Source organism: Mirounga angustirostris, unplaced genomic scaffold (assembly GCF_029215605.1).
Source record: "Mirounga angustirostris isolate CCGP_5_RB_7025 unplaced genomic scaffold, mMirAng1.0.hap1 SCAF_2, whole genome shotgun sequence".
Taxonomy (NCBI): domain Eukaryota; kingdom Metazoa; phylum Chordata; class Mammalia; order Carnivora; family Phocidae; genus Mirounga; species Mirounga angustirostris.
The window spans coordinates 2,105,883-2,131,499 of NW_026991710.1; the positions used below are offsets into that span (position 1 = coordinate 2,105,883).

Here is a 25,617-nt window from a genome sequence, read left to right on the forward strand (position 1 = left end):
CCAAAGGCAGCCACTTAACCAGCTGAGCCACCCAGATGCCCAAGTAATAAAAATTAGAGTAGAAATCTGTGAAACTAAAGGCAGGAAATCAACAAAATGAAAATCTGATTCTTTGAAAAGGTTAATAAATCTGTAAGCCCTAGCCAGACAAAGAAGAAAAAAAGACACAAATAATATCAGAAATGAAAGAGTGGACATCACTACAGGTCCCATGGATGGAGCTTGACTAGGAGTAAGGCATCTTAAGATAATTGCCAGAGAAAGATAAAATTACGCTCACACAGATCACATTAAAATGAACATGTGTTTTGTTTTATTCACGTAGGGAACCAGGCAAATGTTCTAAACAGTTCAAATGAAGTCAAAAGGCTCACATTTATATGAGTAAAGGAATTGAATTGCAAATCTGGGCAAACTGATTTTTCTACAGAGGGAAGAGAAGTCCATGGAAACTATCAGACAAAACAGCTTGCATGTGTTCCTGTCACCCACAATTGACAGAAAGCTGCACAATAGGTCAAAGACAAGGAAGGCTAGAATCTGATAACCTGGAGGTTGTGCTGGATGGATACAATGCAGTGTTTTCCTGAAACACTGTTTTTCTTCTGAAGACTTTAAGATAAATCAAGTACACTAAAATTTCATTAACTTGAGCTCATATGAATTGGTGAGCCAATATGACTCAGTAGAAGTCTGAATTAGGGAACTTCCCTAAGAAAATGACATAGGAGATGCTAGCTCCATTTCTGTTTACAGCTTTGCTCCGATTTAGTCACTGGATACCCTGTGATCAGCCTTTCTCATGCACACAGGGAGAACCTAGCCTGGCAGGGTATGCTGCTTCCCTGCCAGTCTGTGGATCTGGGAAGTGACCTATCATCGCCCTATACTCTGGCTTGGGGCCAGAGGCCAAGGCTCTGCAGCACCTACTGCCCTGGCCTGTGACCTTCCTTGGGGGAGGCCCATCTACCTTGCTGGCTCTTCTGCATCAGGAGCACTGGGCCTGTGTCTTTGCTAATCCCTTTCTTCCTCTTCCCAGGCATTTTAGATAAATGCTTGGAAAAAGATTACTCTTGGGAGATATGAGGGAAAAGGGCTGTCAGTGAGCAAGACAAGATGAAGAGACTTGAATGTAAGTAAAGCCACATATGGACAATGCAGTTAAGAGTATGGAAGCAAGGGCGCCTGGGTGGCTCAGTCATTAAGCGGCTGCCTTCGGCTCAGGTCATGATCCCAGAGTCCTGGGATCGAGTCCCACATCGGGCTCCCTGCTTAGCAGGAAGCCGGCTTCTCCCTCTCCCACTCCCCCTGCTTGTGTTCCTGCTCTCACTGTCTCTGTCTCTGTCAAATAAATAAAATCTTAAAAAAAAAAACAGTATGGAAGCAAAACAGGGCATGAAAGAGCAGAGTATCTGTTGGAGCTATGTTTCTCCTGGACAGAAGTTACCAGGGCAAAGTTTTCATTGGCATAATTAAGTAGGGATAGTGAAAACAATGTACTGGATTCTAAATAAGAGCAAATCTATGTAGTTAGCAGACCATCCTTTAAGATTGTGCACCCTACTTCTTTTGCATTGCAATAGCCTTTCTCAGGAAGTATTGATGAAATAGACTTGGCCAAATAAGGTACTTAAAGGGAAATCTGATATATTCTCTTCTCCCATCCTCCCTTTTTCATTTTTCTGTTTGGTGAAATAAAAAAACAAAAACAAAACCCTGTGATTTTATCATGAGATGAGAAAAAACTGGGAGGCACACTGGCAGTTTTTCTCTCTTTTGCTTTGATTATATTAGGTAACTGCTGACATTAGCTGCAGTGAAGAAAAATAGCCCTGGAATCTATGAAAGGAGCAAGCTGGGACCTAGATATACTGTTCCAGTGTAATGATTCTGGGTAAATGCTGCTCTGTGTGCTGAGAGAATTTTCTACAGGATTAGTGGTTACATTGAATAACACCCTTATCAAGATTGTGTTTGCAGGGCGCCTGGGTGGCTCAGGCGGTTGGGCATCAGACTCTTGATTTTGGCTCAGTTAATGATCTCGCAGTCCTGGGACTGAGCCCTACATAGGGCTCTGTGCTTAGCAGGGAGTCTGCTTGAGATTCTGTCTCTCTTCCCTCTCCTTCTGCCACTACCCCCGATCATGCTCTCTAAATAAATAAATATCTTTAAAAAAAAGGCTTGTGTTTGCATATCTGTTTTCACTTCTTGATGAATATAAAGTGGACAATTTGGGTGGTATCTTTTTAGCACTTAAACAACAAATGACTTTATGTTGTTTGAGTAAATCTCTTTTTTTTTTCAAAAATGTTTTTGTTGTTGTAAAATATATTTAACCATTTTTAAGTGCACGTGGTATTAAGTAAATTTTTACTGTTGTGCAGACATCACCATTCACCTCCAAAACTTTTTTCATCTTCCCCAACTGAAACTCTGTCCCAATTAGTAATAACTCCCCAGTCTCCTCTCTGTCTAGTCCCTGGCAACCACCATTCTGCTTCTGTCTCTTATGATTTGACTCCTAATACCTCATTTAAGTGGAATCTTACAGTATATGCCTTTTTGATGACTGGCTTACTTCACTTAGCATAATGCCCTGACTTTAAGAGGCAAGTGAACTGGGGCGCCTGAGTGGCTCAGTCGTTAAGCGTCTGCCTTCGGCTCGGGTCATGATCCCGGGGTCCTGGGATCGGGCCCTGCGTCAGGCTCCCTGCTCCATGGGAAGGCTGCTTCTCCCTCTCCCACTCCCCTTGCTTGTGTTCCTGCTCTTGCTAGCTCTCTCTCTGTCAAATAAATAAAATCTTAAAAAAAAAAAAAAAAGGGGCAAGTGAACTAAGTTTATTTGGCTTAGTCTCAGCCTCTGCTCTTTGTGGAGCTCTTCTAACTAACTAAAGTTATTCTAAATTGAAGAAAGAGGGGCGCCTGGGTGGCTGAGTTGGTTAAGCGTCTGCCTTCGGCTCAGGTCATGATCCCGGGGTCCTGGGATCGAGCCTGGCATCGGGCTCCCTGCTCAGTGGGAAGCCTGCTTAACTCTCCCACTCCCCCTGCTTGTGTTCCCTCTCTCACTTTGTCTCTCTCTGTCAAATAAATAAAATCTTTAAAAAAATAAATAAACTGAAGGAAGAGAAGTTGTCTCCGTTTTGATTCAACAAATTTATGTTACATATGAAAAGTAACTCTGAGTGGCTATCAAGGGTATTACACCCAGTATGTATGCTGTATTTTAAGTAATCGTAATACACTACCATTTTGGAGAACAATTAAACAGTATCCATTAATGTTGAAAAAAATCACACACCTAGGTCAAGAAGTCTTCTAGGCATATACTCTGCAGAAATGGTGGTAAAAGAGACATTCGTAAGAATGTTTGCTGTAACATTATTTGTAATACTGGAAACCAAAAACATTAAATGACCATTAATAAGAAGTAGATAAATAGACTATATAGTAGATTACTATATAGTAATTAAATTCACTCATTCACCAAATAGTTATTGAATGTCTATTTTATGCCAGCCACTCATCTAGCTATCAAGGTTACAGCTGTGATTAACACAGATAAACCCCTCTCTTCAAGGAGTTTCTATTCTCATGGGGAGACAGGTCCTCAACAGGATACGTGAAATAGATTGTATAGTGTACAGTGATAAGGGTCAAGAAAAGATAATAAAGCAGAGAAGGGGGGTGCTAAGGGTTAGGCATGGAGGTAGGACATGAAAGCTCATGTTGGGTGGCCAGGAGCAAAGACCTGAGGACATAAGGGATCTAGCTTTGCTGAGGAAGAGGGGCCATGAAACATGAAACTGGGGGTGGGGGTGGGGAGAGAGGAGCAGAAGAGAGCCTGGCTGGGACAGTGAACAATCTGTGTCAAAATGGACTAAACTGTGTGGAAAAAATCAAATTGTAGAGTGATGTTTGCAGTAGCACACCATTTTTTTTTTTAAAAGATTTTATTTATTTATTTGAGAGAGAGAAAGAGAGCACGGGCAGGGTGAAGGGCAGAGGGAGAAGCAGACTCCCCTCTGAGCAGGGAGCCTGACATGGGGCTCATGATCCCAGGACTCCAGATCATGACCTGAGCCAAAGGCAGCTGCTTAACCGACTGAGCCACCCAGGCGCCCCAGTGGCACACCATTTTTCTTAACAACCTCTAGAGTAGGGGTTCTTAATCTAAATAAAATAAAATACGTGATTGTAAAAGAAGTCAACTATATTGAAATAATTGTAAAATTTTTTAAAACAGATTTGTGTTATGAAAGTTCTCTGTTATCAGAGAGTTAAGTACAAGGCAATAAATACATAAGCAAGTTAAAGTTTTCATCCTTTAAAGATCCATCAGTGTGAAGGCCATCATGGCTAGTTTGAATGGGGCTTTTAAACTGTGGGATGGCCTTTGACTCACCTGCTTCTGTGTGTCCATCAACACAGTTGTAGGGAGTCACAGAGAGTAAAATACGTAGCTGGACCATCCATGTGAGAACATAGGACCTAGCCATTTAGAGTCTGGAGAATTAACTACCAGGCACAGAGCTGCTTAGGGGTTGCTTGGCTCCATCACCTGAGTACTTGTAGACAGTCTGGCAGCTGGTCTGGTGCCTCTATGATAATTTCAAAGTAGTGTGAGCATAAATATTTTGAGTTCTCTCTAGCAACTGTGATGTGATAGGAAAATCTGAATGCTCTTGGTGATGAAGTCACAGATACTACTAATATTATAATACTCTTGCCTGCATTTATGGCTGAAAGAAATGCTGAATTTTGCTTAGAAGTTAGTGAAGCTAAAGGTGATTTTTTTCTGTCCAAATTCTGGGACACCCTGATATCTGCCTGTGAATGCCAGGTTAGGAATCTTGCTCTAAAACAATATACTGTTAAAGGCTGTACACACTCACACACACACATTTACAAACACACCAAATTCATGATTGTGATTGGTTCTGGTGGGTCTGGGACTAGGGATGGTGTATAATATATGTTACAGAAATATAGAATATGTTATAAAAATAATTATGGTATTCGTAGTAGAAAACTGACCCCCAAGCCCCTTAATATCCAGCAGAATTCGTAGACAAGGGTCCAGTTCTTTCTCACATTATGCATTTACCTTGGTGGTTCTGTTTATTGATAGTAAAACAGCTGTTATGACAAAGGTAGTGTCCCAGTTTGGCCGGTGTGATTATGTGGGCTCAAATCCCAGCTTAATTTCTAAATGTGTTTATGGCAAATAATTTATTTTAAATGTTTGTGTACTTTTTAAAAAGGCTTTGATTACACCATTTTGCTTCTTAATAGCAGTAATGGTTAAGCAGGATTCCTGGAGCAGAGCCACACATCTCACTAGTTGTGTGGTGTTGGACAGGTGATTTGGCCTCTTTGCTTTGGTCCCTTATCTGAGAAAAGGGAATAGTGGTAGTATTTTCATCATAGGGTGAGGGATGATTCAATGAGTCAATATATATGAAGCTCCTAGAAAAGTGTCTGGTCCATGATAAAGACTCAGTAAATCTAACTCTTACTCCTCCTCCTCCTCCTAGACCTTGGCAATTTCACCCCACCTGACTCATGTGCTAGAGTCAGCATCTGCAATTTTTCAGGTCTCCGCAAAGTTAGCAAACATCCCTTTAGTGTCTGCTGTATGCAGTGCACCTGGAGCCCCCTTACATCCCTTCAGTCATGTTTCGAATGCTGGAGATACACTGGGAATAAGACCATGAACCTAGAACCTGCCCTTGCTGAGATTTAATGAAGATGTTTTCAAGATGCAAAGGGCATGAAAAGGAAAGTGCCTGCATCTCCCTAGGAAAGGCAGGGTAGGCTTTGGGGGGGGGCGGGTTCTGCTTGAGCTGAGTAGAGATTTGTCTACACTAATAAGGCCAGAGTGACAGTCCAGACACTTATGGTTCCTGGAGGGAACCCGCTCTTGCTTCTTAGGGGCCTTCGTAGACAGTGTGGCTTTGGCATGGTGTGCCTGTGGAATGATGTCAGGGCTGTGCTTTATTTTCCCTTCAGCTCTAGACTCAGAAGTGAGCTGATACTTGCATTTTAGGAAGGTAACAGTGGAAGGTAGTGTGGAGGAGGGTCTGGAAGGGAAGACTGGAGGTAGGAAGGCCTGTCAGAAGAAGAGGCCAGTGACCTTGGTACTAGCCTGGGCAGGGAGAGCAGGGGACAGGAGCACCTTTGCAGGCAGGGCTGGCCACCTGCTGTATGCCTGGTGCCTGGACAGTGCCCAGCACACAGGACTTGGGCTGCAAATGCTTTCTGAATAAATGGGCGAGGCACTTCAGAGACAGAATTAGATAGTGCCCCAGTTTCCAGCTCCATTTGCCTAGTAGATGGTTAACTGGAGGCATAGTGTGGAAAGAGGATTGAATTTGAGGGGAAGACAATTGAGTCAGATTTGAACCTGTTGACCTTGAGGTGCTCTGGGACCTCTGCATAGTGGATATAAGTCTAGAACCATGATCCCAGTTGAAATGGAGGGGTGGGTAGAGGAGCATTATCTATTTGGCAGACTACTATCAAATCCGTACCTCTAGCCAGGCCTTCTCTCCTGAGCTCCTCCAGATGGCTTTCCCTCATAGTGGTTCACTCACCGTGCTTAAGGCAGAGCTCATCACTTCCTAGAACATGGCTTTCCTCCCGATTTCTCTATTCTTTCCAATAGCCCTGAGGTCTTTTAGTCGCTGGCCAAAACTGTGATGTTTTCTCTTGGATAAAATTTAATAAAATTTCAGCTCCTCAGAATGCTTAAAATTGAAGGTTCTAATTTCTCTTGAGTTTGGTTTGAAGGGGCTTATTTAAAAAGTTCTAAAATATTATCTTTTTAAATTTTTATTTTACTTTATTAAAAATTTTCTTTTATTTGAATATAGTTGACACACAATGTTGCATTAGTTTTGGGTGTACAATATAGTGATTCCGTTATCTCTATACTTTATGCCTTGCTTACTGCAGTGTAGCCGCAATCTGCTAAAATATCATCTAATAGCTTTTTCCACCATTCTTGTCTTGCTTCCACATCTTTCCAAGGCTTAGTCCCTCACCCCCATCAGGTCTCTGCCTAAGTGTGACCCTTTTGAGAGACCTTCTCTAATCTCACCTTAGCCCTAGTAGCACCCTTCATCTTTGCCTTGCTTGATTTTGTTGTATACCATTTAGTACTGTATGATTGGCTATTTTTTTAAATCACTTATCATTACCTGCTTTTTAAAAAAAATCTCTCTCCCTCACTAGAATGGAGGGGAGGGATGTTGTCCTTTTTACCATTGTATTTCCTGTCCTTTGCAGGCATTTGCTCCATGGTAGGGATGCAACCATGTATGATATGTCATGTTAGGTCCAATTCACAAATTTGGAAGCTTAGGCTCAGCAGAGTTAGTTATAGAAGGTCAGGGTCACATGGTTTCTAAATGATAAAGCCAGTGACTGATTGCATCACTTGGGATTTTTTCTACTTGTCAAGATGCCTTCTAGATAAGACAAATTATTATAAGCTTGTATTTTCACTCACCATAGGTACCAAACGGAATATATTAGTGGAAATAGTTGTTATAGTTGGATATTTCTGATCATTAAAAAAAATACTTTTTTTCCCCAAATTTAGGAAGCTATGGCAAAAAAAGTGGTCGTAGTAAAAAATGGAGGGAAATGCTGAAGCTGCCCCCTGTCAGCCAGTGCAGCGAGCTTAGACATTCCATTGGTGAGTAAGCAGTGCCAGCCTGGAGATCATGTCTGGCATTGTACCATTTGTTAGATGCTATTCTTTTAAGAAGTAATATGTGCTCATTGTTCTACATAGAACAGAAGAGTAATATAGTAAAAGTTCCTCTCCCCTTGACCCAACTAATCATCTCTAGAAGTGAACACAGTGTTTTCTAGGTTCATCCCCGCTATAGCATGAATCAGTACTTAATTCCTTTTTCTTGGCAAATGACATTTCATCGTATGGATATATCACTTCTTACTTATCCATTCATCAGTAGATCAATGAGTTGTTTAAATTTTTTTGTCTATTATGAATAATGCTGCTAGGGGCGCCTGGGTGGCTCAGTCGTTAAGCATCTGCCTTCGGCTCAGGTCATGATCCCAGGGTCCTGGGATCGAGCCCCGCATCGGGCTCCCTGCTCTGCCAGAAGCCTGCTTCTCCCTCTCCTACTCCCCCTGCTCGTGTTCCTGCTCTCACTATCTCTCTCTCTTTGTCAAATAAATAAATAAATAATAAAATCTTTTAAAAAAAACCCAAATGAATAATGCTGCTAGAAACATTCATATACAAGTGTTTTCTTTGTGGTAGAGTAAACATAAAAATTACCATTTTAACCATTTTTAAAAGATTTTATTTATTTGAGAGAGCGAGCATGCACATGTGGCAGGGAGGGGCAAAGGGAGAGGGAGACAAGCAGACTCCGTGCAGAGCATGGAGTTGACGTGGGGCTTGATCTCATGACCCTGAAATCATGACCTTAGCTGAAACCAAGAGTCAGATGCTTAACCAACTGATTGACCATTTTAAAATATTTTAACGATTTTTAAATATAAAGTTCAGTGGCATTGATTTGGATATTGTATGTATGTACTACATTTTGTGTATCCATTCATCTGTTGAATGGGTTGTTTCTACCATTTGGCTATTGTGAATAATGCTGCTAGGAACATTGGTGTACAAATGTTTGAGTCCCTGCTTTCAATTCTTTTGTGTGTATACCCAGAATTAGAATTGCTGGATAATATGATAATTCTATGTTTAACTTTGTGAGGCACTGCCAGACTGTTTTCCAATGTGGCTACACCATTTTATGTTCCCACCAACAATATATGAGGATTCCAATTTCTTCATGTCCTCCCTGACACTTTTTATTTTCCATTTTGTTTTTATTATAGCAATCTGAGTGGGTGTGAAGTGGTATTTCATTGTGTGTGTGTTTTTTTTAAGTTTTCCTTATTTAAGTAATCTCTACACCCTGCATGGGGCTTGAACTCACAGCCCCGAGATCAAGAGTCATATGATCCTCTGACTGAGCCAGCCAGGCACCCCGATCTCATTGTGTTTTGATCTGTGTTTCCCAAAAATGACTAATTATGTTGAATATCCTTTCATGTACTTACTGGCCATTTGTATATCTTCTTTGGAGAGATATGTGTTCAAATCTTTTGCCCATTTTTTTTTTTTTTTTTAAGTAGGCTCTGTGCCCAGCGTGGGGAGCCCAATGTGGGGCTTGAACTCACAACCCTGAGATCAAGAGTTGGATGCTTGCTTAACTGACTGAGACACCCAGGCACCCTCTTTGACCATTTTTTAATTGGATTGTTTATCTTTTCATTGTTGAAATGTAAGTGTTCTTTATATTTCTAGTTACTAGACTCTTATCAGATATTTGATTTCCAAATATATTCTCCCATTCTTTGTTTTCCTTTACTTTCTTGATGATGTTCTTTGAGGAACACCAGTTTTTATTTTTATTTTATTTATTTTTTAAGATTTTATTTATTTATTTGAGACAGAGAGAATGAGAGAGAGCGAGTACATGAGAGGGGGGAGGGTCAGAGGGAGAAGCAGACTCCCCGCTGAGCAGGGAGCCCAATGCGGGACTCGATCCCAGGACTCCAGGATCATGACCTGAGCCGAAGGCAGTCGCTCAACCGACTGAGCCACCCAGGCGCCCACGAGTTTTTATTTTGATGAAGTCCAATGGATCTATTTTTTTCTTTTATTGCTGTGCTTTTGGTGTCATAGCTAAGAAACCACTACTTAATCCAAAGTCACAAAGATTTACACCTATACTTTCTGCTAAGAGTTTTATAGTTTTATAGTTTTAGCTCTCACATTTAGGTATTTGATCCAGGAATTAATTTTTGTATATGGCGTGAGGTAGGGATCCAGTTTCATTCTCTTGCATTGGATATCCTGTTGTTCCAGAACCATTCATTGAAATGATGATTTTTTCACCATTGAATTGTCTTAGTGCCTTTATAAAAAAATCACCTGACTATAAAGGTGAGGGTTTATTTCTAAACACTTGTGAGGATACACGTGTTTGTATTTAGGACCCACCCAGATAATCCAGGACAGTCTTCCATCTCAAGATCCTTGAGTTAATCATATTTGCAAAGGCTCTTTTTTAAAAATAAGGTCATATTTATAGGGTTTAGGACCTGATACATTGGGAGGGCCATTATTCAGCCTGTTACAGACAGTAACTCTAGGCTTCACTTTTTTAGGAACTGGCAAACTGTTTTCCAAAGCAGCTGTATATTTTACATTCCCACCAGCAATATATGAGAGTTTCAGGTTCTCCACATCCTTGCCAACACTTATTTTCATTATAGCCATCCTAGTGAGTGTGATTTGCATTTCACTAATGACTAATGATGTCGAGCATCTTTTTATTGATTATTGGCTGTGCTTCTTGGAGCCAGTTGATATTTGATCCATAGTGTTAATAGTATTTTCTGCATATAGCACCGAGTGATTAGTATGGAGGTTGATTCCGTTATTTGACATTTGCATTGTAATTAAGATATTATAAATTTTACTTTGGGACTATTTATGCTGTTGAATATATTCATAGGGTTATAGAAACATTTTCATGTCTCCTTGCATATTAATTACCTCAGTGTGCTTCTGATTCTTTGGGGGTAGGTTTTAGTGCATAGAATGAAGTAAATTACATTAAATGTCCCATTAGTTAACTTTTTCCCCACAGTTCATGCTCTTTTTAAAAAAGAGTTTATTTTATTTTATATTTTATTTTCGTTGAGAGATGCAATTTACATACCACACTGTGTAAGTTTAAGGTATACAACACTATCAGTTAACTTTCGAATGTCATCATTTATTCACTCCGTGTACCCAGCACTGGGTATGGCACTACCAGTTCAGTGGCTAAGAAACAGATGTGACCTCCGCCCTCTTGGCAGAGATAGTTATAAAATAAAGAATCGCAGAAATACACGTAATTACAAACTGCAGTAAGCCCTTTGAAGGAAAAGGTACAGACTGTTGGGTAAGTACAGGACCCCAAAGGGGGACGGAGCATGGCAGTTTCCAGGGACATGAAAAAGGCCAGTGTTCTGGAGCGGAGACGAAGAAGGACAGTGGCACTGGATGAGAGGAAAGGAGGGAGGTGGGGCTCATGGTCCTGGTAAGGGCATTTGTCTTAGCTGAGAGTTGACGCCGTCAGATTTTCAGCAGAGGGATGACCTAAGTGGATGCACATTTCTGAAGGGCATCTCGGGCTTCAGTGTGAGGACTGTGATTGAGAGTGTGGAGAAGGGGAGGGGGGAGGCCAAAGGATTGTTGGCTTTTGTGCGGGCAAGAGTGATGGAAATTCAGTGTCAGCTGGAGGCCATGGAACCGAATGACTATGTGAGATCTTTAAGAAGTGGAATCTGGTTGATTTATGTGTGAAAGTAGGAAGGATGGGGGTGCTAAGGATGACTTCCAGGTCTGATCCTTCCACTGAGATCAGGTTCATGGTGTGAGGAGCTGTGTTGGATGGAATCTGTACATTCATGTTTAGAGATCAGAAAAGTCTGGGCTGAGGGGCGCCTGGGTGGCTCAGTCATTAAGCGTCTGCCTTTGGCTCAGGTCATGATCCCAGGGTCCTGGGATCGAGCCCCACATCGGGCTCCCTGCTCCGCGGGAAGCCTGCTTCTCCCTCTCCCACTCCCCCTGCTTGTGTTCCCTCTCTCGCTGTGTCTCTCTCTGTCAAATAAATAAAAAAATAAAATCTTTAAAAAAAAAAAAAAGAGTCTGGGCTGTAGGTGCAATCTGGGAGATATCTGTGTGTCCCTGGCATTTAGGAGTCACACGACTGGGAGTATATAAGCTCTCCCTAGAGACAGGAGGACAGGGAAAGGGCCCTCACATCCTGACATCCTGGTCTGGCTCAGGTGAAACAGACCAAGGAGGAGCAGCCAGATGGGTCTGTATGCAGTCTGGAGAGCAGAGGGGTCGAGACAACTGAGGACTAGGATGGCTCCAGGCAGGTGGGCATGTTGAAGAACAGTTGAGCGGCTGCTGGCTTTGCCCCCAAGGTCAGGGTCTTTGTTTCCATCTCTAGAACAGTGCTCAGCCACAGTTTTGTTAAATGAATGAATAAATTGGTGACCTTAGCTAGAGTTGCTTCAGGGCAGATGTACAAGCAGACTTCCTCACGGAATAAAAGAATGTTTCCATTCAGATACCCTCTACTTGGTATGCAGTTCTTTATTTTATTAGTTTACATATGCATTTGATTTAGTGTGGTAGTAAGCATATTTTGGGTTTTCTAATTTTTATCCTTTGGTTGTTCTAAATTTGTGGATGCTGGAGAATCCATGAGCTATAAAACTTTGACTTAGTGTCCTTTCTAAAGGAGGATCACTTTGAAAATAAGAGAGAGAGCTTCTGATAAATGGCTCATCCTTGCCTCAGAATTTGGTATATTTAGAAACACCAGTCTCTTGATTAGCTGGTTCCCTTTCCAACACGGCCCATCAGGAGAGTGCCTCTCAGGAGTGGACTTCGACTCTGGTGCACTGAGTGTTCCAGCCCCAGAGGGCTTCTGTGCTGGTTCTCCCTGTCCACTGTGGTCAGACTCTTCCCTCCCTGTGGCCTGAATTCCCTGTGTGGCATGGCCTCTCTCTCTTCCCCCATTTCTGCTCATTCAGGGCTGGAACAGTAGATGGTTCACTGTGTAGTCTCTGAGGGGTCAAAAGAAGAAGCTGGATCTTCTGGTTCCTGCAGGACCAGGGCCTCTGAGGGGAAGACAGAAGGAGGCTGTCTGCGGTTTCTGAGACGTATTTGTGACGTATTTCTGTGGTATATGGTATTTAATTTTAGTAATATGTGAAATCTAATGCATGGAAAAGTGAAATCATTAATAGAATTGTGAGCCAGATAAGGTAAAAAGTAATAGGTTTAAAGTTTTTGTGATTATTTAAATGTCAGATTTTTAAAGTTTGATTTAGAGAAACATTTTTTTTTTTAATTCCCTGTATATTACTTCATATAGGTTCTGTTATGTTGCTGTCATTTGCTCTAAGATTCTGTTAATGTCATCGGGGTGAAAAATTTTTTTTTTTTTAAAGATTTTTTATTTATTCATTTGACAGAGAGAGACACAGCTAGAGAGGGAACACAAGCAGGGGGACTGGGAGACGGAGAAGCAGGCTTCCCGCTGAGCAGGGAGCCCGATGCGGGGCTCGATCCCAGGACCCTGGGATCATGACCTGAGCCGAAGGCAGACGCTTTACGACTGAGCCACCCAGGTGCCCCCAGGGTGAAAATTTTAAATTGCTGTAGGATGGAGGAGATTGTATGCGTGATGAAATATTTTGACATAATTAAAGGACTTTACTGAGTAAATCATCACCTATGTTCCCACCACCCAAATATAAGTGGAAGATTTTAGAATTAAGGTCTTTTTGAACCACACATCATTTTTGCTATTGTACCTGAGCCAATCTAAAAAAACTGGCCCGGGTAAAATGAGAGGCTTTCCTCTCGTGATGTGCCCGTATCAATGCTGTCCAGTCTGAATGTCTCCATTGTTTCCCATCACACTGCAGGACCGTCCTGTCCCCAGGACCAAACTGCCATTGATCGGGCCTTCTCAGCCCAGTGGTGTCCTAAGACCCTTCATTTACTTCACTGATCTGGCGCTGTGGGCGCAGGGCCGCGGTCTCATTTTCCAGAGGGGTGTGAGGTGCTGGTCTTGTCTCAGACCTCCTCATGCTCTTTGATTTTGCCCTGCTTCCTTCTGGAAAAACCCAAGGGGCTCTTACCGTGTGTTTATGTTTTTAAAGATCTTTTAGAAAATGTGGCCTACATCATGTGATCATTTACTCAAGAAATTTTATAGTTATGATAGAAATTTACATAGTATCTGAGCTTTAGGATATAGACTTAAAATGTGTGAATAATCTTATGTTCTTCCTGCTTGCGCCTAAATTCAGACTTGTAGCTTCCTTTACAAATAAGGACTCAGATCTAGCAGCTAAGAGTTCTGGATAAAATTAAGGGTAATCCAGAAATAAATCTGGAAAGCTTGAATGGAATCCATCTCTAACAAGCAAGTATTTTTTAGTATCTGAGGATGATATAAATATAAAATGCAAAACAAACTGAAATATATCCACAGCTACCCCCCCAACACACCCCAAATAAACTTAAACTTCAGACATTTGGCTTTGCCAAATAAGCCAGGTTAATTTGGAGTACACTGTTTTCTCCCTGGTCAGGCTGTTCCCTCCTGACCCCCTGCCATGGCGTCCTCCCCAGCTCTCCCAGGCTGTGGAGCAATTCTGCAACCCTAGGTGTCTCAAAGGGGTCTCCTACCCCACATCTGTAACTCTGGCTCTCTGCTTTGCAGCCCCTTCCTCTGCTCACGGGGCCCAACCGGCCCCTCCTTCTGTTTTCTACCAGCGAATGATCTTGATTTCCCCAGTGCTGCCTACACAATACAGATCTTGTTGCCCACAGTACGAGCCCGAGTCTGGGACTGTTCTGCTCACAGGTTCTCATCTCCATGAGGGGCACTGCCTTCCACCTGTTTACCCCATCAGCTTCCTCATTGTCCCCTCAGTAGAGGATGGGTTCCTTGAGAATAGGGCTCCTGTGGTTCCTGTCGTAATTTCTTCACTGTTAAGCAGGAGACTTGACAGAATTTGAATGAGTTGCCTTCTGAAATTCTTTTGTCACCAGAGAATTGGCCTCTTCGTTCCCACTGTGCTGCCTTTGTTCCGGTCCAGCTGGTCTTCCTGCCGGCTGGTCCCCTGGCCCCAACCTCTGCTGCCCCACTTCCTCTCACTGCCCCGGGTTCTAGGTGGCCCTCAGGAGTGAGCACTTCCCAAAAGGTCTCTGCTTTCCTTAAGATGCTAAACCTACTGTTGTGAAGAGTCAGTGAAATAATACACAGAAAGGACTCAAAATAGTATCTGACACACTGTGACAGGTGAAGAAGCGTCATCACTAGTTATTATGCTCTGTTCCTTCTAAGGTAGAGAGAGTTCCTTGGTATGATATCAAGGCTTGTGGAAAATACGATCCCAGTCTTTTTTTTTTTTCCTGCAGTTTTGTAAAGCTTCGTTTGCCTCTACATTTTGCTTCCCTGAGTCCCCTTTTTCAGCCACTCTGAACTATTTGTTGGGTCAGTCACTTACCTTCTATGTCTCTTGGTCCACAGACTATTTTAAGAGTTAAAATATGGTACAGTAGTACATATTATAATTATATTCCATGTGATCTGGAAGCGAGCAAGTGTGGTTGGAGCCAATAAAGGGAAACTATTCTGCACTGATCACACTTTGCCAAGGATAGTATTCCCAATATCTTGATAGGGTTATTTATTTTTCTATATTTCTTTGCTTCTTCTAGATTATACCCACTATTTGTCCATTTTGGTTTCTATTTTCTTTCTTTCTTTTTTAATTTGACAGAGAGAGACACAGCGAGAGAGGGAACACAAGCAGGGGGAGTGGGAGAAGGAGAAGCAGGCTTCCCGCTGAGCTGGGAGCCCGGTGCGGGGCTCCATCCCAGGACCCTGGGATCATGACCTGAGCAGAAGGCAGACGCTTAACGACTGAGCCTCCCAGGCACCCCCTCTATATTCTTTTTTAAAATTCTTTTATTTTATTATTATAACTCCTCAAGTAATTCTTCTTCTTCTTCCTCTTTTTTTTTTTTTTTTTTTAGAATTCTTTTTTTTTTATATAGGGTGAATGGAAGGTAAAGTTTCTGAGTTTTTAAATTTTGGAAAATATCCCTTTTTTGACTTCTTGTTTGATAGTTACAGAATTGAATATTTCTGCCTCCCTTGACCCCTGAACTTTGAAAACACTGGTGTACTAGTTTCTGGCTTTGTTAATACAGCATCTCTGATGCTTTATGTGTTGTAGTGAATGTTTTGCTCTTTCTCAGAGGTTTCCTCCTTTCTCCTTACTGTTGGGAATGTCACCGGGATGCCTCTGGATGTGGGTCAGCCGTCATTGGTTATGTTTAGCACTTAGTGGGGCCTCTAAATCTTAGGCCCTTAGCCAGTCATTCTGATCAGGACTTGGACACCCCCCCACCCCCCCCACCCCCCCACCCCCGCTGGGCTCTAGGCGTGTGGGCGGGGCTCCCTTAGGAAGTCCAGCTCTTCTGTAGGCTTTAAGCTGAGGGTTCTTTAACCGTCCAACCCAGCGGCTTTTTCTCTTCCGGGTAATCCTCAAATTTCGGACTCCTGTGGGTGCCCTGTATTCGTTTTCCATGTTGGGTTTCATTCTTTTTGTTGTGGCTTTGGTTTTTGTTTGAATTTTTGGTCATTTCCGTAGGAATCTCAGAGAAAAAGTAGGCAGACCTGTATGCTCCCTTTGCAATCCTTAGCTGGAAACTAGGAACATTCTTGAACCCTTGAATTTGGGAGGAAAGTGTTAAAACTCTCAGTATTGTAAAAGTGTCACTTTTTGACTGCCTGTGTCTTTTGTTTTTTAAATATAGTATCCCAAAAATAAAATGTGGTAATAAAATTGGACAAAGTAGGTGGTAGAAATTTTGCAAAACTATGTTTGTTGAAACAAGCGATTGTGTCCTGGCAACCAAAATATTTCTCTCCTTGCCTGTACTTTTCCATTTCAAACTCAGCCACCTAAAGTAGGGCTGTTTAGATTCTTAGAACTACTTGGCATGAATAAACCCTTTAATTGAGGAATTTGTTATGGCTTCTTACTTTTCATGAATTTTATTTAATTCTTCAGCTTTAGAGCCACTTTAGGAGTACTTTGATATAATGTTCATTTCAGGTTCAGAGCCACTGCTGAAAGAGCAACTGATTTTCTTGCTGATGTTTAAGTTAACCTATTTTGAACATGACATTTTTGTTTTATATCCCTCTTGATATTTTGACTAAATATTAGTGCCTTGTTCTCAAAACAATACCAGTGTGTGTGGTAAGGTTAAGGTATATAACATACTACCCCACTGAAGAGAAAAAAAACCCCAAGAGCAGTTTAAAAATAATTAAGCATATGTAATGTTTGTAACTTGTAAAAGTGTAGAAAGATAGCAAAATGGAAAAGAGTTTTAAAAAAGGTGCTTGAGTACATGCCTGTGGTGTATTTCACGTATGTGCAGTTTCTGCCAAACACATGGGGGTTAGGCCTGGGGAAGGATGGAGCCAGATCTCCTTTTTGCCCCTCTCTTCCTTTGCTGTGATCTTGACTGCTCAGTTCCCCAGGAATACCTCTCCCCTGCATAATTCCTTTTGGAGGAGGGGAGCGGGGACATTTCCAGGTATGCTTCACACACCTTTATTTATCAATTCTTCCAGCTCCTTTGGCTCTATCCAGGTATTATAAATATTCATGATGACCCAGTCTACATTAGTAAACAATCAAGTAGTTTAAAAAAAACCCCATAAATACTATTTTTGACTTTTACTTTATCAGGTGAAAACAAGTTCAGAAAGCACTTTCTGAATTGTAACAATCATATTGGTTTATTTCTTATCCCCTTTCTTCACCCAGAAAAGGATTATAGCAGTCTTTGTGACAAGCAACCAATAGGAAGACTTCTCTTCAGGGAATTCTGTGATACACAACATGATCTAAAAGGATGCATTGAATTCCTGGATGCAGTGGTAAGCAATGTATCTCAGTGTTGAACTACCTAGTCTTGTGCTTTTGAAAATTAACAGACTAGATCTAAAAACTTAGGTCTCTCTAAGTTAAGTAGACCTTGGCAATAATGGTAAGAGCGGATAAACTAGTTTCTTGGTGTCATGCTACCTTGGTATGGAAATCCCTATATAATATTTCCCCTTATCTGCGGTCTTGCTTTCCGTGGTTTCAGTTACCTGCGGTCAGCTGGAGTCTGGAAGCAGATGATCCTCCTTCCAACAAATGGTCAGTGCGGGCACACTCAGAGGTACCATGGGTCCGGGTATAGACCTGGCAATGAAGCGAACGTTGCAATGAATCAAGTCAAATGAGTTTTTTTGTGTCCCATTGCATATAAAACTTATGTCTACACTATACTGTAATCTATTAACCGTACAATAACAGTAATCTAAAAAAAAAAACAATGTTCCCTCCTTAATTAAAAAATACTCTGTCGCTGGAAAATGCTAACCATACTCTGACCTTTCAGTGAGGCATCATCTTTTTTGCTGGTGGGGGTCCTGCCTGGATGTTGGTGGCTGCTGGCTGGTCAGGGTAGGGTTTGCTGAAGGTTGGGGTGTCTGTGACAGTTTCTTAAAATAAGACAAGATAGAAGTTTGCAACATTGATTGACTCTTTCACTTGAACACTTAGATGTCATTATAGGTTTTTTTTTAAAAAAGATTTTATTTATGAGAGAGGGAGAGAGTGAGCGGGCGTGCGCATGATGGTGGGGAGGGGCAGAGGAAGAAGCAGACTCCGAGCTGAGCAGGGAGCCTGATGTGGGGCTCGATCCCAGGACCCTGGGATCACGACCTGAGCCGAAGGCAGAGGCTTAACTGACTGAGCCACCCAGGCGCCCCTAGAGGCCATCATAGGGTTATTAATTGGCCTAATTTCAATATTGTGTCTTGATGAATTGGGAGGCCCGAGGAGAGGGAAAGAAGGGAAAGGCTGGTCAGTGGAGCAGTCAGAACACACAGAATATTTATTATTTAAGTTCACTGCCATATATAGTGTGGTTCAGGTAGCCCCAAAACAGTTACAACTAACATCAAAAATCACTGATCACACATCACCAAAACGAACATAATAGTAATGAAAAGGTTTGAAATATTGGGAGAATTTCCATATTATGACACAGAGACATGACATAAGCAAATGCTGTTGGAAAAAGGGCACCAATAGACTTGTTGGCCACAGTGTTGTTACAGACCTTCAATTTGTAAAGAAATGCATTGTCTGTGAAGTGCAAGAAAGCAGAGCACAATAAAACGAGGTATGCCTGTATTCTTTCAGAAAAACATTTGAGGCTCTTGCCTATCCTCTGTGGAGCTCCCCAGCCCTTTCCTTCCTGGTGTCTTTACTAGAATAAGACAAGGCTTTGAAAGGTGGTAATTTTTTTAAAGCTGGAACTCTGGTGTAGTGGGGTAGGCCTTGTCAGTTCCAGGAGTAGAATATAGATGTGGCTTAGTGTATGGGGTTACATTTGCCAAGCTGCTCTATTTTAAAAGTTTAGGGACCTACAGTTCTTTATTTCAAAATGGCTAAACTGCATTGTTAACGTTCGTTCAGGTTTGGATCTTCTCATAGTGACACGAGACCTATTACTTGTTAGGTGACTGCCAGTTGACAGGTTCAGTGACAGGTTCTGTTCTGTGTTTTGTTTTGTTTTTGACGGCAGCTGTGTGGGTTAATAAGTAACACCTAATTATGCCATTTGCACAGTCCTCGCTGCTTGGACTGTCCTTGTGGTATATGATTGCAGGTTCTTGGAGCTCTGGGAGTGGAGAGACTGCATCTTATCTATTTCCCTCATGGCACCTGGCATGATTGTTTGCTCTTTTCTGCTTAGTGTTTGTTGACTGAATTAATGGCATCTTTGGCAATTAGTGTTCAGTGAGAGAAACAACCAATAGGAGAGATTTATTAAGAGGTTTGTTGCAAGGAATTGGCTTACACAATCGTGAGGCCTGGTTAGGAGAGTCTTAAATCTATAGGACAGGAGGGAATCCTCCAAACATGGAGTGAAGCTGCTGTCCTCAGGCAGAATTCCTTCCAGAAGCCTCAGCTGTGGTTTTAATGCCTTTCAACTGATTGAATCAGACCCACCCAGATTCTCTAAAATAATCTCCTTTACTTAAAGTCAACTGGTAAAGACTTTAATCACACCTACAAATACCAGCACAGCAATGACTAGATTAATATTTGAACAACTACTGGACATTATTCCTGCCAGGTTGGCACGTGGAAAGACCATCACAAAATCCCAGTGCTTTCTTTTCCATTGATTGCATGCCATCCAGCATCCAGAACGTAAGCTGGAAGGTTCTCTAAGTCAGCAGGGTCTAGTTACTAGTCCAGGTGAATACAGTGCCTTTGAACATAGAACACGAAGCTGGCTCTGACTGGTCGTCAGCCTGTCAGCCATGGCTCCTGTGCTGGGCCCACGGAGGAGGCAGAATCAAGTACGAGGTGCGACTCCTGCCAACAAGGACTTTACGTGTTCAGTACATGAACTTCCTTCAGTCTTGGTTTCCTCACCAATCTCTCCAAGCCCATCTGGCTGTTAGCTTCGCTGCTCTTCTCAGGCCCTGACCTGCAGGATCCAGTGGCTTCACTGAGGCCTCCTCGTGCCTGAGTCTCCAAGTCTGTTGACATTGTGGAGTACCTCTGCTTGAAATACTCTTAGCCAGGCTTTTATGATCTCTCCTCAGGTTTTCTCTCTTTTCAGTTTCTTCCTTGCTTATCCTTTGTAGAGGTTTAGATAATTGATCAAGTTCTGCCTTGACCCTTCTTCTGGTTTCTGGCCTACGTGGTAGTATCCTCTCTTACCGTCCCCCGCCTGACACCTGCGTAGGGACGTCTCCTGCTTTGGTGTTGCCAACTCTGACTTCTCTGGGAGCTCTGCGCTCAGGTTTGCCACGTGCCTCTTAGACATTTCTAAAATGCTGTTGCCTAGAGCAATGCAAGCTGTTTATTTGATTCTATTTTATTTGGCCACATTGAAGGGCTGAAAGTGTAATATGACAGACAGAGCACTGTGGGATGTGTTGTGCTACGGCATTATTCACCCCTCAAAGAAAACTTTTTCCCCTTCATTGCCATTAGTTTTCCCAAAGAAGTGCTGCAGATGCTTGATCAATATCAAATCAGTTAGAGCTGCTCTGTGGTTCTCAGGGTACCCAGCCAGTTCTGGATGTCAGAGAATTCGAAACACCGTGAAGTCAGTGAAGAAGCTCCACTACTATTTTTCTTTGTTCTCCTCTCTACCGTCAGGCGGAATATGAAGTGGCTGCGGATGAGGACCGGAGAAACTGTGGACTGCAAATCTTAGACATGTTCTTCGGTGCCGAGGTGTGTTTTCTTCCTTAGGTGCAAAGATTTATTAATGCTTACTTAAATAATTAGAGGACATAGCCCTTCTCACTTAGTTGGATAACATATAGCAAGTATGTTAAAATCTTTAATTTCTTATAAATATTCCTCTTATGCATTTTCTTTTGAGTGGGTGAGGAAATTAACAAATCTCTTAGAAAATTAATTCAAAGAATTTAAAAGTTTCTATGTTTCCTCAAACAGAATACAGCATTAGAGAATTTTATTTATCTTGGACTGAAAATAACATTTTTTTCCCTAACAGCTTTAATGGGTCTTAGGTTTTATGCTTTTTCATTCAGTAGATTCTTACAGTTTAGTATGTCCCTGAAATTAGAGCCGTAACCTGCTTCTCTTCACACGATTTCCCTTTTGTAGGCTGTTAGAAGTCCTAAACCCTGGGGGGCCCCTGTGTTGTAGGGTTGGAGGAGAACAGTCACAAGGATAGCTAACACTTAGTGAATACCGCTCTAGGCCATGTACATGTAATACAACAGTCCTATGAGGTGGGTACATTGGTAAGACTGAACATCAGAGCGGTTAAGTGGCTCACCAAAGGTTACACAGCTTGTTAAGTGCGAGAGCTAGGAATCAAACATGGAGAGACTGGGGTTGGAGAATAGTGTAGTGAGAATGAGTCCAAAATGTTCAGATTCTGAGCCCAGCTCACTGAAGATGGTAGGGCCATCAAGATGGGGAAGCTCACTGGTGCAAAAGATAGAGTGCGGGGGCAGGGGGCGGGGAAGGCCAGTGGACTGGCAAGTGAGCACGAAGAGGCACACGCAACCAGTGGTGCCAGAGGTGTGCTTCGGACCAGATAGGTTTTGACTCTAAAGCCTGTGCTTGCCTTGGCCTCCAGCATCAGTACCATGGCTCCTAGATCATTCTTTTCCAGCACAGCCGCTACAGCATCCACATGTTTGTAGGCACCCCCAGTAATTGGGAAGATACCTAATTCCATTTTTTTTTAACTGAAATCACTGAATAGATTTCTTTTTTTTATTTTTTTATTTTATTTTTTTTAATTTGTTCAAGGAGCCGGTGAAATCCTTCTTCTTTTTTCTTTTTTTTAAAGATTTTATTTATTTATTTATTTGAGAGAAAGAGAGAGAGACAGAGAAACAGCATGAGAGGGGAGAGGGTCAGAGGGAGAAGCAGGCTCCCCGCTGAGCCCGGAGCCCGATGTGGGACTCGATCCCAGGACTCCGGGATCATGACCTGAGCCGAAGGCAGTTGCTTAACCAACTGAGCCACCCAGGCGCCCATATTTTTTATTTTTTTGACAATAGAAATAAACCTTTCTTACCTTAAAAATAATTTTGACGTTGACATTATTTTATAACTGTATTCACAATAATTAGTCAAAACATGAAACATTGTTTTAATTTTCCCCATGAGTTTTTTTTAAGTTTTAATTTTAATCACCCAGTGCCCATCACAACAAGTGCCCTTCTTAATCCCCATCACCTATTTCATCCATCCCCCCACCACCTCCCTCTGGTTAGTCTGTTCTCCATAGTTAAGGGTCTGTTTCTTGCTTTGTCGCTCTCTTTTTTTCCCTTTGCTCATTTGTTTTGTTTCTTAAATTCCACATATGAGTGAAATCATATGGTCTTTGTCTTTCTCTGACTAACTTATTTCGTTTAGCATTATACTCTCTAGATCCATCCGTGTTGTTGCAAATGGCAAGATTTCATTCTTTTTATGGCTGAATAGTATTCCATTGTATATATATATCACCTCTTCTTTATCCATTCATCACTTGATGGACCTTAGGCTGCTTCCATAGTTTGGCTATTGTAATTAATGCTGCAATAAACATAGGGGTGCATGTATCCCTTTGCATTAGGTGTTCTCATATTCTTTGGGTGAATACCCAGTAGTGTGATTATTGGATCGTATGGTATTTCTATTTTTAATTTTTTGAGGAACCTCCATACTGTCTTCCACAGTGACCACACCAGTTTGCATTCCCACCAACAGTGCATGGTTCCTTTTTCTCCACATCCTCACCAACACTTGTTCTTTCTTGTGTTGTTGATTTTAGCCATCTGACAGGTGTGAGGTGGTATCTCACTGTGGTTTTGATTTGCATTTCCCTGATGATGAGGGATGTTGAGCATCTTTTCATGTGTGTGTTGGCCATCTGTGTGTCTTCTTTGCAGAAATGTCTGTTCATGTCTTCTGCCTATTTCTAATCAGATGATTTGTCTCTTGGGGGTTGAGTTTTAGAAGTTCTTTATATATGTTGGATACTAAGTCTTTATTGTATGTGTCATTTGTAAATATCTTCTCCCATTCAGTAGGTTATCTTTTTGTTTTATTGATTGTTTCCTTCCCTGTGCAGAAGCTTTTTATTTTGATGTAATCCCAAGACTTAATTTTTGCTTGTTTCCCTTGCCTCAGGAGACATATCTAGAAAAAAGTTGCTATGGCCTGTGTCAGAAAAATTATTGCCTGTGCTGTCTTCTGGGATTTTTATGGTTTCAGGCCTCACATTTAGGTCTTTAATCCATTTTGAGTTTATTTTTGTGTATGGTGTAAGAAAGTGGTCCAGTTTTCCTAACACCATTTGTCGAAGAGACCATCTTTTTCCCATTGCATATTCTTGCCTCCTTTGTCCAAGACTAATTGATTATAATATAATTGTGGGTTTTCTGTTCTGTTCTGTTGATTTGTGTGTCTGTTTTTGTGCCAGTACCATACTGTTTTGATTACTTCAGCTTTGTATTATATCTTGAAATCTGGAATTGTGATACTTCCAGCTTTGTTTTTCTTTTTCAAGATTGCTTTGGCTATTTGGGGTCTTTGTGGTTCCATATCAATTTTAAGATTATTTCTTCTAGTTCTGTGAAAAATGTTGTTGATATTTTGATAGGGAATGCATTAAATCTGTAGATTGCTTGCAGTAGCTTAGACATTTTAACAATATCTGTTCTTCCAATCCATGAGCATGGAATATCTTTCCATCTGTTTACATCGTCTTCAATTTCTTTTGTCAGTGTTTTAAAATTTTCAGAGTACAGGCTTTTCACTTCCTTGGTTGAGCTTATTCCTAAGTATTTTATTATTTTTGGTATAATTATAAATGGGATTGTTTTCTTAATTTTTCTTTCTGCTGTTTCATTATTGGTGTATAGAAATTCAATTGGTTTCTATACATCGATTTTGTATACTGCAACCTTACTGAATTCATTTATCAGTTCTAGTAGTTTTTTGGTGGAGTCCTTAGGGTTTTCTATATATAGCATCATGTCATCTGCAAATAGTGAAAGTTTTACTTCTTCTTTACCAATCTGGGTGCCCTTTATTCCTTTTACTTGTCTGATTGCTGTGGCTAGGACTTCTAGTACTATGTTGAATAAAAGTGGTGAGAGTGGACATCACTGTTTTGTTCCTAACTGCAGAGGAAGAGCTCTGTTTTTCCCCATTGGGGATGATGTTAGCTGTGAGTTTTTCATATGTGGCCTTTATTATGTTGAGGTGTGTTCTCTTTAAACCTACTTTGTTGAGGGTTTTTTTTTTTTATCATGAATGGATGTTGTACTTTGTCAGATGCTTTTTCTGTGTCTGTTGAAATGATCATATGGTTTTTCTCCTTTCTCTTGTTGATGTGATACATCATATTGATTGATTTGTGAATATTGAACTACCTTTGCAACCCAGGAATAAAGCCCACTTGATTGTGAATGATTGTGAATGATTTTTTTTCTTTTTTTTTAAATTTTTTTTTTTTTTAAGATTTTATTTATTTATTCATGAGAGACAGAGAGAGAAGCAGGCTCCCAAGGAGCGGGAAGCCGGATGCGGGACTCGATCCCAGGACCCTGGGATCATGACCTGAGCCGAAGGCAGACGCTTAACCATCTGAGCCACCCAGGCGCCCTGATTTTTTTTTTTCAATGTATTTTGGGGTTTGGTTAGCTAGTATTTTGTTGAAGATTTTTGCATTTGTGTTCATCAGAGATATTGGCTTGTAGTTCTCTTTTTTTTTTTTTTTATTTTATTTTATTTTTTTTTAAAGATTTTTATTTATTTATTTATTTGACAGAGACAGAGACAGCGAGAGCAGGAACACAAGCAGGGGGAGTGGGAGAGGGAGAAGCAGGCTTCCCGCCGAGCCGGGAGCCCGATGTGGGACTCGATCCCAGGACCCTGGGATCATGACCTGAGCCGAAGGCAGTCGCTTAACCAACTGAGCCACCCAGGCGCCCTTGTAGTTCTCTTTTTTTGTGGTGTCTTTATCTGGTTTTGGTATCAGGGTAATGCTGGCCTCATAGAATGAATTTGGAAATTTTCCTTCCTTTTCCATTTTTTGGAATTGTTTGAAAGGAATAGATGTTAATTCTTCTTTAAATGTTTGGTAGAATTCACCTGTGAAACCATCTGGTCCTGGACTTTTGTTAGGAGTTTTTTTTTTTTTTTTTAAATTATTATTATTATTATGGATTCAATTTCTTTGCTGGTAATTGGTGTGTTCAGATTTTCTGTTTCTTCCTGTTTCAGTTTTGGTAGTTTATATGTTTCTAGGAATTTATCCATTTCTTCTACATTGTCCAATTTGTTGGCATAGTTTTTCGTAATATTCTCTTATAATTGTTTGTACTTCTGTGGTGTTTG

At 41.3% G+C, this 25,617-nt stretch overlaps 1 protein-coding gene across 23 annotated transcripts in view; it reads left to right on the forward strand.

The window, feature by feature from the left end:
* Positions 1-25,617, forward strand: part of GRK4 (G protein-coupled receptor kinase 4) — a 98,532-nt gene that overhangs the window by 18,510 nt on the left and 54,405 nt on the right. For 7 of the 23 annotated variants that reach the window (XM_064584176.1, XM_064584181.1, XM_064584179.1 and 4 more), the window contains 3 exons: positions 7,604-7,699; positions 17,488-17,600; positions 20,899-20,976. In XM_064584176.1, coding sequence (XP_064440246.1) covers positions 7,648-7,699; positions 17,488-17,600; positions 20,899-20,976 — 243 coding nt within the window. In that variant the 5' untranslated portion in view covers positions 7,604-7,647. Of the gene's footprint in view, positions 1-7,603; positions 7,700-9,177; positions 9,330-13,095; positions 13,252-17,487; positions 17,601-17,812; positions 17,866-20,799; positions 20,977-25,617 lie in introns of those variants that run through there. The other 16 variants (XM_064584192.1, XM_064584187.1, XM_064584191.1 and 13 more) reach the window with 12 other exon arrangements.